Below are 13,338 nucleotides of genomic sequence, written 5' to 3'. Positions count from 1 at the left end.
AGCAAGAAGGCGTCTTGTTTCTGACCATTAACTACCATGCTTAGCTATAGGGTTTTCTGTAGATATTCCTTATCAAGGTGAGGAACTTTCTCTCTGTGATTTACTGAGATCATTAGTTCACTTTTTTAAAAAATTGCATTAGAAATCTTCTCCCAGCATCGCTCCACCTCATTATGTCTGTAGTGTATTATCCTGATAGTAGTCTTTTCAGACACCGTGTCTTAGATTACTCAACCAATAATTTTAAATTTCATTGAATAGTAGAAATGCTGACATGACCATATCACTGTATGTGCTTATATAGTGTTTGTCACCCTAAAGGCCAAATGGCTTAAATTTTTCTGTATTAATCCCTTAAGCTCATTTTGGCACATATTAAAGTTGCCCGTTACTCTTGATTTTAAACACATAAAAGTAGCCAAACTACCCATAAACTGTAAAATTCATCATTCTCCAAGAAACTAGAAATAGCAAAATTAATTCTTGCACTTTTATTTTTCATTGTGCTTTTCATAGATCAGAAACTGCCTTGTAAACGGTAGATAATGGACCAAACAGGCAAATAAGAACGCCTCCTATCAGCCTCCGTACCTGTGCCATCAGAGTGCTCTTGAGATCCCATGCTTAAACATTACTCTATGAAGATTTTGCCACTACTTTGGTAGATGTAGTAACTAAATTTTTTTTTTTTTTAGATTTTTATTTATTTGACAGCACAATTGGGGAGCAGCAGGTAGAGGGAGTGGGAGAAGCAGGTTCCCCACAGAGCAGGGAGCCCAATGCTCCTGGGATCATGACCTGAGCCAAAGGCAGACACAACTGAAGGAGCTACGAGGCGCCCCTAATTAGTTTTTTAGAATGACTATCAAATCCTTTCTCCAAGAGTTTCTTAGGGCAAAGAAGAGTAAAAATGAGGAAACTGATACTTGAGGAGATCTCAAAGATAAATGTCATCTGCCTTTTAATTCTGCCGAATACCAGCTTTGGGTGGAATGCTAAGTATGGGAGATGAGCCCACTAACCATCTCCTTTTCCTTAACGTGCATAACTGTAGGAAAAGGCAAGTTGGCTTACATTAAAATAAATCATTGTTTTTCTTTTTTCCTCTTTAAAGATTTTATTTATTTGGCAGAGAGAGAGAGAGAGTACAAGCAGTGGGGAGCGGCAGGCAGAGGGAGAGGGAGATCCCTGCTGAGCAGGGAGCCCGATGCGGGGCTCGATCCCAGGACCCTGGGAACATGACCTGAGCCGAAGGCAGGTGCTTAACTGACTAAGCCACCCAGGCGCCCCAAATCATTGTTTTTCAAAGCTAGGTTTAAACCACCTTTATTAAAATCTCTTGGGTGGTTTAAAATGTGCATTCCTACATACTAACATTATTGTCTCAAAAATTTATTCTGGTGGGGCGCCTGGGTGGCTCAGTCGGTTGGGTGACTGCCTTCGGCTCAGGTCATGATCCTGGAGTCCCGGGATCGAGCCCCACATCGGGCTCTCTGCTCAGCGGGGAGTCTGCTTCTCCCTCTGACTCTCCTCCCTCTCATGCTCTCTGTCTCTCATTCTCTGTCTCTCAAATGAATAAATAAAATCTTTAAAAAAAAAAAAATTTATTCTGGAAATCCTTGCAAATTAAATAAGACTAAGGAAGTTTATTTTAATATTTGATAGTAAGCCTCTGAAACAATAAAGAAAATGTAAAGCTACTTTTTTTTTTTTTTAAGCTCAGAGACAAATTGAGTAAGAGAAGGAAATGGTGGTGGGGACACAAGTCAGTTTTCCCATTAAAAAGTGAATTCTTGTTTTATTAACCACATTCATAACTGATGGGTTTCACTTCAAGAAAGTACAAACAGGGGCGCTTGGGTGGCTCAGTCGGTTAAGCGTCTGCCTTCGGCTCAGGTGATGATCCCAGGGTCCTGGGATCGAGTCCCACATCAGGATCCCTGCTCAGCGGGAAGCCTCCTTCTCCCTCTCCCACTCCCCCTGCTTGTGTTCCCTGTCTCACTGTGTCTCTCTCTGTCAAAAAAAAAAAAGTACAAACAATAATTTTAAGGTGTAGTTTATGAAAACTGATCAGAAGTTTTAAGATTATTTTGGTTACAGTGGTTTTTTTAAAAACCATTTTTTGACAGTTTTTTTTAATTCATGTATTTCCATACAACATTGTGCAAATTTAAGATGTAGCATATTGATTTGATGCATTCCATTTGCAGTATGATTGCCATTGCTAACATCTCTATGGTATCACATAAGTACAATCTCTTGTAGTGTTGAACAGTTAAGATGTAGTCTCTTATCTAGTTTATTGTTCATAATACTTTCTTTTCTAACAGAAGATATTTTAAAATTGAAGTGTAGTTGACACACAACGGTATGTTAGTTTCAGTTTCGGGTGTACAGATACTGATGTGACAGTTCTCTACATCATGCTGTCTTCACTGCCAGTGCAGCTCCTGCCTGTCACCGCACAGCACTGTGACAGTACCACTGACTGCATTCCCTGCGCTGCATCTTTTATCCCTGTGAGTTACTCATTGCATAACTGGAAGCTGGTACCTTCCATTGCCCTCCAAGCACCTTTTCCCACCTGCCCATCTCTCTTCCCTCTGGAAACCACAAGTTTGTTCTTTGTACTGATGGGTCTGTTTCTGCTTTTTTGTTGTTGTTGTTGTTTATTTTGTTTTTTAAATGCCACATGTAAGTGAGATCATAAAACATTTGTCTGATTTACTTCACTTAGCATAATACCCCCTAGGTCCATCCATGTTGTTACAGATGGCAAGATCTCATTCTTTTTATGGCTGAGTAATATTCCATTGTACATACCCATCTCCATCCACTCATCTTTTGATGGACACTTTGGTTGCTTACATATTTTGGCTATTGTGAATAATGCTGCAACAAAGATAGGGGTGCATATAGCCTTTTGAATTAAAGTTTTCGTATTCTTTGGGTAAATACCCAAAAGTGGAATTACTATATCATGGGATATTTCTATTTTTAGTTTTTTTGAGGAGCCTCCATACTGTTGTCCACAGTGGCTGCCCCAGTTTACCCTCCTACCAACAGTGCACGAGGCTTCCTTTTGTCCACGTCCTTGCCAACACTTGTTATTTCTTGTCTTTTTCATTCTAGCCATTCTGACAGGTGTAAGGTGATATGTCACTGTGGTTTTGATTTTCATTTCCCCAATTATTAGTGATGTTGAGCATTTTTTCATGTGTCTGTTGGCCATTTGAATATCTTTTGAAAAATCCTCTGCCCATTTTAAAGTAGATTATTATTTTTTTCTCTGGTATTGTTGTATAAGTTCTTTATATATTTCAGATTTAATGCCTTTCTGGACATATCATTTGCAAATATCTTCTTTCATTCAGCAGGTTGTCTTTTCATTCTGCTGATGGTTTCCTTCACTGTGCCAAAATTTTTTATATTGGTGTAGTCCCAGTACTTGATTTTTGCTTTTGTTTCCTTTGCCTGAGGAGACCTATCTAGAAAAATGTTGCTAAGGCTGTTGTCCAAGAGATTACTGCCTGTGCTCTCTTCTTTTTCCTCTTTTTCACCACCTGCACCTCCAGCAGGGTCTGTTTCTTACTTGGTGCTTGACAGCTAAACCTCCAGGTCTATTTAATGCCTATTCTTCCTCAGCACCACGTACACATCCCTTCTGCTTTCCTAGGGCTTACGATAGGGCCTGGCTGACAGGTAATTGATGTGTTTGATGGAAGAATGGAATTTCTTTATCTTCAGCTGCTTTTCCCCTAACATATTACTCTCTTAGATGGTATTTTAACGTGCCATCCTTTTTTATTATACGATCTTAAAAAAGTTTCCTTGCTCTTAATATTTTCTAATTTTATTTTACTATCTATAAGCAAGGTGGTTTTTTTCCTGAATAATTGAGTATCCTGATGTGTATAAATTTTGATCACTTACCAGATTTAAAAAAGCATATTCTAAACTTTTTCTTTACTGCTACTTTAAAAATTCTTCTATTAAAAGCAATTTTAATTAGTGGCTTGCAAAAATGCTTCTCAACCATTCTTACTCATTTTTAAAAACCTTACTGTGTTTATAAAAAGACATAAATGATTGTTATAAAAGAATAAAGCAATACAGAAAAAAAACTATGAAGAAAAAACCACCAAAATAGATTATCACAACTCCTCTTCCTGAGTTTATTTTGATTCATCTTAGAGCTAGATTTCATTGAGGTACCATTTCAGGAAAGTTTTATGGTTACCATATATTCTGTGTTCTGGCATTTCCTAAGAGACAATTTGTCTAGGTCATACTGTCATATTTTCTCTCCACCAAATTTGGAGACATTGTTAAACACTTTCTTGTAGCTTTGAATGTTGCAGTGAGAGGCCTGAGGTTTCCCCTCCCTCCACCCATCCTCCATGAGACTTGAGTTTTCTGCGTGGATACTCAAAAAGAGTCTTTGTTTGTTGTGGAAGTCTAGTAACTTTACCAGGTGATCATTGTGCATCAGTGTTTCCTGAAACTGGATGGTCACTTTCAGCCTAAAGATTCAAATCATCCTTTAGATTTCAGTATAATCATCCAAGACAAATGAAGTAGTAACTCTCACTAGAAATTGTCCAGGGAAAAGCTGGTGGGAAACAAGAGAGGTAATAGAGTAAGATAATAATGGAAAATTGAATTTGAAAAGGACAAATGGAAGAGAGACAAGTTAATGACACACTGGAGACCACGGTCCTCTTCACACGAAATTAATTGATCTTGTAGGAGGTATCTCCTAGTTTTTAAAACAAAGCAGGAAATAAAATCATAGCCTTTTCATTTAATTCTTGTTCTGTGAAATCAGATTTAATTTGATACCTTTTAGGTGATTCAGCAGCATAAGGAATTTTATTTTTTAATTCCAGTATAGTTAACATACAGTGTTCTGTTTGTTTCATGTGTATAATATAATCGTTTAACAATTCTTTACATTACTCAGTGCATATCATGAAACGTGTACTCTTAATCCCCATTACATCTTTCACCCTTTCCTCCCACCCACCTCTCCTCTGGCAATGATCTATTCTCTATAGTTAAGAATCTGTTTCTTGGTTTGTCTCTTTTTTCCTTTACTCATTTGTTTCTTAAATTCCACATGTAAGTGAAATCATATGGTATTTGTCTTTCTCTTATTTCACTTAGCATTATACTCTCTAGGTCCATCCATGTTGTTGCAGATGGCAAGTTTTCATTATTTTTATGGCTGAGCAGTATTGTTTTATATATGCCAAAGCTTCTTTATTCATTTATCTATAGATGGACACTTGGGCTGCTTCCATAATTTGGCTATGATAAATAGTGCTGCAGTAGACATAGGAGTGCATATATCTTTTCCAATTAGTGTTTGCATATTCTTTAGGTAAATACCTAGTAGTGGAATTACTGGATCATAAGGTAATTCTATTTTTAATTTTTTGAGGAGCCTCCATACTCCAGACATATAAACTGTTTTCCACAGTTACTACCAGTTAGCATTAACATAGGGAAATTTTTAAATTTCTGTGCAGATAACTCAGTTTCAAGGTGTGATACTAATCCAGATGATTCATGAATACTGCGAGAAATACTTTTTTTTCCTAACTGCTGGTTATATTGTTTGAATGATGGTGCAGTATCTAAACTATTGGCCAGGTGGCTGCTGATTTTATTTTTAAGGTGAACTGTTTGATTTTGCAGAATAGAGCAGCTACAGGTATTTTATATTTAAACTCTTTAAGCCAGAACCTCAAAGATGGAACATTTTTTAATCTAGAGAAGATATGATTTTACTTTTCAGAGTAAACATCTTTAATTGTGGGTAAATGCAAAAAAAGAAACAGTATTTTTTTTGTCAGCATATCATTGTGAATTTTAAAACTATGATTTCTATTAAAAACTAGTAGTTTCATGCTATGAAACACTTTGTTTAATGAATCATTCTTTGGAGTTACCCATTTTACTTATTGGGAGAACTCCCCCCCCACTCCTACCCCCTAGTTAATAATAAAAATGAATGGGACACATCATAATGGAATTACTATTAATTTTTTACCAGAAGAGAGAAAAATTGCATGACGAAGAAGAAAGAAAAAGTGCTTGGGTTAGCCAGGAGAGACAAAGAACACTGGATAGACTTCGAACTTTTAAACAGGTAATAAATGTATGATCAATTTATTTTTCATTGCTTTTTTAAACAGCTACATATACAGTCCTATTGGAAGATTATGAGAAAAACTTAGGTTTTCCTTTATAATTTAGAAAATAAAATTTTGGGGGGATGGGCTGATGGGTTGATGGACAATAAGGTTATGAGCAATGTGTGTTCTATGCAACTGATGAATCACAGTTCTACCCTAAAAATAATATACTATTTGTTAACGACCTTGAATTTAAATAAAGCCAAAAAAAAAATTATTTTAGGGGTACCTGGGTAGCTAAGTTGGTTAAGTGTCTGACTCTTGATTTTCTCTCAGGTCATGATCTCAGGATTGAGAGATCAAGCCCCGTGTCCGGCTCTGCGCTTGGCAGATTTGCTCCTCTCTCTTCTCTCAAATAAACAAATAAATAAAATACTAAAATAATTTTTTAAATTAATGTTTGATTACAGGGCTACCTTTCTTCTCTGTGTGTGTGTGTTTGTTTTAAAGATATCATTAGAGAGAGAGAGAGAGTGGGGGCAGGGGCAGAAGGAGGAGGAGAGTCTTTTTTTTTTTAAATAAAAATTTTTTTTTTTAATTTTATTTATTTGACAGAGAGAGACACAGTGAGAGAGGGAACACAAGCAGGGGAGTGAGAGAGGGAGAAGCATACTCCCCGTGGAGCAGGGAGCCCAATGCGGGGCTCGATCCCAGGACGCTGGAATCTTGACCTGAGCCGAAGGCAGACACTTAACGACTGAGCCACCCAGGCGCCCTGAGGAAGAGAGTCTCAAGCAGACTCTGTGCATTGAGTGTGGAGCCTGACACAGGGCTTGATTTCATGACCCTGAGATCATGAGATCATGACCTGAGCTGAAACCAAGAGTCGGTCACTTAACTGACTGCCCCACCCAGGCACCCCATACCTTTCTTCCATTTGTGTACCACATTAATACCCTCGTGCCGTTGGTCTACCACTTCAGTAGGATAAGAGGAATGGTCAGGGCCTCTGGCAAACCTGGATTTTTAAAAATTTTTATGTATGTATGTATGTATTTATTTTAGTTTTATAAAGTTAATTAGTTCACAACTGACTATAGAGTCCATTTCAGGCATCAACTTGTTATTAATAGCACATACAATAATAACCTGTGGGAACAATCTATGGAAGTGATCCTGCCAGAATTAGCGAGTGGATCAAGCTACATGAGAAATATTTTGGCAGTTCTCTTGCGAGGCTAACAACCCATGAACCTGGATGCCAGTATCACAGCAGCCAGACATTTCCTTGGAACTGTGTTTAAGCTGAATGGTTCTAGTTGCAGAAGTGCTCAGGAGTCTTACTTCATGGTCTGTGCTGACAAGGATAAACCTTGTGTTAAGTAAATGTTGTTCACCAGATCCATTAATGCTAGGTTTTACTGTAGTAAAAGATAGAAAAAGAGTTGTGTATACTAGTACTAAAAATTTTATTCCCTCTCTTTCCCTCATAAAAATGTATATATTGTTTATTTTTTTTTAATTTTTAAAGAGGATTTTATTTGACAGAGAAATGGAGAAGCAGATCCCCCGCTGAGGGGGGAGCCCAACGTGGGGCTTGATCCCAGGACACCTGGGATCATAACCTGAGCCAAAAGGCAGCCACTTAACCAACTGAGCCACCTAGGCACCCCCCCAAGAAACATTTTTAAAAAGAACATTAATTTTTAATTTTTTATCTGTAAGCATGTGAAAATACATGTGAAGCTAATAGTTTCATAGCTTTCTATGTACCAATATCATTTATGTTTTGTATTTTGTCTCGCTATTTTGTCATTAAAATTAGTAATTTCAGCCATTAAAAATCTTTAAATCCTATGGTAATTCTGAACAGTTGGCTTCTTAAGTGGATAAGAAAGGACCAGGGCCTTGATAAAGGATTTGATAAGCAAATAGAGTTCAGTGATAATTGTCGAAAGGTATTATGCTGTGGTATTATGCTTTGGTATTGTAGTCTTCTGTTTTAACTTTATTAAAGAACTTTCCCTGAAAAATCAAAAAAGGTCCAAAATAACATCTTGCATCTGAAGGAGAAAATAGCCATTTGTTGATAAATTGTTTTAATGTAATTTGACCAGTTACGATACCTTCTGATTTTTTAGAGGTACCCTGGCCAAGTCATACTTAAATCAACCAGATTGCGCCTGGCTCATTCAAGAAGAAGAAGCACAGCCAGTCCCGTGCCCTGTGAGGACCAGTGTGACTCTCTGCCAGGAGCGCCCCAGGTAGAAGAGAAAAATGAAATGGTGGAGGAAGGAAGAGGGAAGCTCACATCATTGCAGAAAACAGAAGCCCAGAGCCTCGCACAGCTTGAAGATAGTTCATTAGCACAACTTGAAGCCCCTTCATTACCTCTCAGTGGTGTTACCTCTGAACTGCCGCCCGCGGTTTCTCTTCCACTTTTGAATAATACTGACCTCGAACCGGGTTCTGTTACCATAGCGCCACTCCCCCCACCTCTTCCTCCAACACCCCCTCCGCCCCCACCCCCTCCTCCCCCTCCCCCACCGCCGCCCCCTCTGCCTCTTGCCAAGGACCACTCCTTGGAGACCCTGGAGAAAGGTCAACTTGGTAGAGAGGGGAGCGAGATGAGGACCGCGGAGCCTGCTAGCGCACCACCGGCACAGCTGTTTGACAGCAGCCAGCTGGTCAGTGCCCGGAAGCGGCTCAGAAAGACTGCTGAAGCTTTGCAGAGGAGGAGAGGTAAGTTCGACAGACACATTCACGTTCCTCTGCTGAATAGGGTGAGACGTAAGCACAGGACTTTCTATTTCATAGCACCCTACAGAGCTTAAAACATTTCATTTTCGGACATTATTCGACAGCAGATAGGTTTTCATGGTCCCAGCTTGGCGGAAATCGTACCAACCCACATCGGCAAATGTGTATAGACACAGGAATGTGTACCTTCTTGAGCTCTTAGAGATGTTTTAAAAACTATATATTTTGAAGTGATACTTGGTCTCTCTGGTAATACATAGGAAGTGGTTCCTTCTATGTTTAAAATAAAATCTGATTTAACCTAGGAAATACAAGGAAGGTATTCACATCAGAGAAAGTAAGCCAGCTGGGCAGGACTGTCACACTAGGATGACGTTGGCAGGACCATGTAACATTTGGTCACATATTTATTGAGGGCCTTGGTATTCTCTGTACGAAAAAGCAAGGAAGGGGACGCCTGGGTGGCTCAGTCGTTAAGCATCTGCCTTCGGCTCAGGTCATGGTCCCGGGGTCCTGGGATCGAGCCCCGCATTGGGCTCCCTGCTCAGCGGGGAGTCTGCTTCTCCCTCTCCCTCTGCCTGCCACTCCCCCTGCTTGTGTTCCCTTTCTCTCTCTCTCTCTGTCAGGTAAATAAATAAAATCTTAAAATAAAAAATAAAGGAAGAATGGGGAGTAACATACACAATTTACTGCATGTCAGATAAGCCTTAATAAAGCTGTTCTTGGAAAGAACAGAATAATCCTGGTCCGTAGATTTCATTGGTAGAATATTATATAAAACAATGTGCATGTTAAATTTTAATCTGAGAGACCATACTGTAAAATATTTCTTACCATAACTGGAGTAGAATTTTATATGTAGAACAACTAAATGGAAAAAAACAGAACAGTCACTGTAGTCAGGGCACCTGGCTGGCTCAGTCATTAGAGCATGCAACTCTTGATCCTCAGGGGCAGGAGTTTGAGCCCCCATTGGGGATAGAGTTTACTTAATAATAATAAAAAAAAACCTCTTTAAAAGAAAAATAAAAAATCACCATAGTGAATCAAAACTTAGTTCTTTAAAATTACATTTGTAACTCAATTGCTGTCTGAATTTAGATTGAACTGGTGCGTTATGGAAATCCTTTGGGAGTCTCACCCATTATATTCCCAAAGAGCACCTTCTAGCTCCCAATCTGCTTGCTTCTCTCACATGGGAAATGATAGAAATAATAACTTGGACTTGGAGTCTGGGTGTTGTGGCTTTGTTTGTTTCTTTGTCCAAGCATAATTGGGATCCCATGTGTTCCTGGGAAACCTTCAGTCCAAACTTCATGGTCCATATTGTTTTCCATGTCCTTGGCTAACACAGTCCTAAAGTCTAGAGGTTGCCAGTTGGACTCTTAATCATGATCCTAACTGTCATTGTTCTCTTTCATTTGTAAAGTGAGCTCACCCATGGATGAGGTGCTAGCTTCCTTGAAGCGTGGTAGTTTTCATCTGAAAAAGGTTGAACAGCGAACTCTACCTCCTTTTCCTGATGAAGATGATAGTAATAATATCTTGGCACAAATCAGGAAAGGGGTAAAATTGAAGAAGGTACAGAAGGAAGTTCTGAGAGAATCCTTCACACTTCTGCCTGACACAGACCCTCTAACACGAAGCATCCATGAAGCTCTTAGAAGAATCAAAGAAGCGTCCCCTGAGTCAGAGGATGAAGAGGAAGCTTTGCCTTGCACAGACTGGGAAAACTAACAAGTAAATGGTCCTATTTTCTTTCGTAGCATCAGTAATACAGCTTTTCTATTGGATGAGGAGGTCTGTTAGATTTTATTGATGAGATTTATTATTTATTATACAGCTCAGTTATAGCATGGACCACAGATTTATGAACTTCAGGTTTTGTGTAGTTTCTAGAAACTTAACAGTAAAGCACTTTTCCAAAAATACTCTTATGTAAATGCTGTGTTTATATCCTGCTCATGAAAAATTTCTACAGTATAGCTGTAGCCCAAATAAAGAGGTAGTCTTATCTCAGTAAAGTGACAGTCGTATTTCTTGTTTTTAAAAACAGAAAAGGCGGGACATCTGGGTGGCTGGGTTACGCGTCTGCCTTCGGCTCTGGTCATGATCCCGGGGTCCTGGGATCAAGTCCCGCTTGGGCTCCCTGCTCAGCAGGGAGCCTGTTTCTCCCTCTCCCGCTGCTGCTCCCCCTGCTTTTGTGCTCTCTCTCTGACACGTAACATCTTTAAAAATAAATACAGAAAAGGCTTTTTCTGACTAAAGTATTTCAGGTACAAACTTAATGTGTATTGAATTTTGGTGTCTTCTTAGCTGCCTACAAAGGAATTTTCTGAGGTCAGTTTAGAAAAATGATTGCATTGTCTGATTATTCAGCTTTCTAAGCTTATAAAATGAAGGTTTATCATTTTAAGGCTTATCATAGTCACTGCATGATACAGATAAAATTGCAGCTAATATAAATATGTAGTAAGTGTATGCATATCTTTCTGAGTACACCTGTGGGTACTGGTAACACATTTGGGGTTCTCCTAAAGTAATAGAGTTTTTTACTTTACCACATTTTAGTAATAAGCTAATTATATAGTTCTATGGCACAAATTATGCTAAATACAGTCATTAAAGATAGCATATGCTATAAATAGTATATTTAGAATTGATAGTAGTCCTAACTGAAATGTTACAACTTGTGCAAACTGTAATGCAAATATGCACATATATTCTAGTAAGTATCTTATACTCTCTTGATGGACTGTTTCTATGGGCTTTACAACATTCACCAAAAGTTGGAGGGGCGGGAGGGAGACTGATAGCCCTGGGAAGGAAGTAGGTAAAAATAATAAACTTATTTGTTAGCAAAGTGATTCTTAAACATGCCTGATCATAGAATTACCTGGAGAGCTTATTAAAAATGCAGATTCTTGGCTTTCACTTCCATGGATTCTGACTGAGTAGATCTGATGTATATGCAGGCATACATCTAGATTTTGAAGACATAATACAAAAAAAGGTAAACTGTGTCATTAATTTTTTTATATTACTAACATGTTGAAAGATACTGTTTGGGATATATCAAATAAAATACTACTAAAAGCAGTTTTACCTGCTCCTTTTGGGCATGGATCCATCAGGAAAATGTAGATGTTCTTCTACAGTGCTCTCATCCCTACCTCTCCGCATCAGCATCTGCACTAATCAGTAGCTTTAACAAAAAGCGGGGGGTGAAAAATCGCGTTCCCCTCGATAAGTGGTTATATATTACCTTTTTTGTGCGCTCCAGCTAGCGTTCAGTAGCACCACTGTCCTGCCTTGGGCACTGGGCTGTTGGTATCCCTTTTTCCTCTGTTTATAGAGGCCCTAATTATCACTTTGTAGGACCCCAGTGTTTTTGGATCCCAAATTAATTTCAAACCATTTGTGCTTATACCTTTGTACACCATGCTTTGTAGAAGATACGAATATATTATTGTGTCTACTCAGTATGCGACTATGTCTAGGGATTCAGCATATCTGACTGGGAATCTTCCACACTGTCTGCCACTTCACAGTGCTTGTTACCTATCCCCTTGTCTCTTGCTTGGAGCTTCTCAGTGAGCTGCTAAGCCTATGCCTAAAACTACCATCTTAGGCACTGATTAGTTAACCCCACAGTTGGGCCTTCAATAAATGAGTGTTTTCGTCTTTTGGTTACAGCTGCCTGCAGTAGCCCAGTTAGGGTACATGGCCCACCAGCACTTGCTCAGACCAGCCCATCATCTCCATTTGTTTTCACCCATCCCACCAGATCCTGCCCAACATGTAGACATGGCAGCAGCAGTTCGTATGTTCAAGTGCTTGGGTGGTTATTTTTAGCTTTTGGCTGCTAATTTACCCTTAGAGCTATGTTAAAAATATGTCCACAGTGAATAGCATTTTGAAAATTGCCTAAAAAAATTTTTTTGGCTGATTATTACTTATGGCTGGCATATGTATTAATGTTGAGAGAAAAGTGAAATACTCCCAGAAAACACATGAGCTCAGATATCTGCAAAGTTACTTATAAAAGAACAATGTATCCTGTACCAGAAGCAAACCATAGACTAGTTGTAATCCCCACCAATTTGAGCAGGCATTGATAAAGGAGCTATTCTCACTGCCTTGTATGTGGTCTTGGGAAATTGTTTTTAAGACTGAACTTTTAGATGCTTCTCTACAGATGGCTAACAGGTCTATAATTTTATTTCCTATTACAAATCTGTTTCTTGAGGGTTTTAAATCATTAATTAGCTCTTCAGAAAAAAATAATTTCTCAAAACTTCATGAAATAAAAAGTGAGTATCTCCTGTTCTGCCTTGTCTTCCTTTAAAACTCTTCTCAGTGGGGCACCCAGGTGGCTCAGCCAGTGAAGCCTCTGCCTTCAGCTTAGGTCATGATCTTGGGTCCTGGGATCGAGCCC

At 38.9% G+C, this 13,338-nt stretch overlaps 1 protein-coding gene across 2 annotated transcripts in view; it reads left to right on the top strand.

The window, feature by feature from the left end:
• The window catches only part of JMY (junction mediating and regulatory protein, p53 cofactor), a 93,209-nt gene that overhangs the window by 76,391 nt on the left and 3,480 nt on the right, over positions 1-13,338 (top strand). For both annotated transcript variants that reach the window (XM_073905283.1, XM_025892556.2), the window contains 3 exons: positions 6,059-6,154; positions 8,282-8,882; positions 10,330-10,640. In XM_073905283.1, coding sequence (XP_073761384.1) covers positions 6,059-6,154; positions 8,282-8,882; positions 10,330-10,637 — 1,005 coding nt within the window. In that variant the 3' untranslated portion in view covers positions 10,638-10,640. The remainder of the gene's footprint in view (positions 1-6,058; positions 6,155-8,281; positions 8,883-10,329; positions 10,641-13,338) is intronic.

The sequence above is a fragment of the Callorhinus ursinus genome, unplaced genomic scaffold (genome assembly GCF_003265705.2).
Source record: "Callorhinus ursinus isolate GAN/ISIS: 27379988/994484 unplaced genomic scaffold, GSC_fseal_2.0 scaffold23, whole genome shotgun sequence".
NCBI lineage: Eukaryota > Metazoa > Chordata > Mammalia > Carnivora > Otariidae > Callorhinus > Callorhinus ursinus.
The sequence above is the reverse complement of the archived record's forward strand: the minus strand, read 5'-3'. Positions and strand labels throughout refer to the sequence as shown.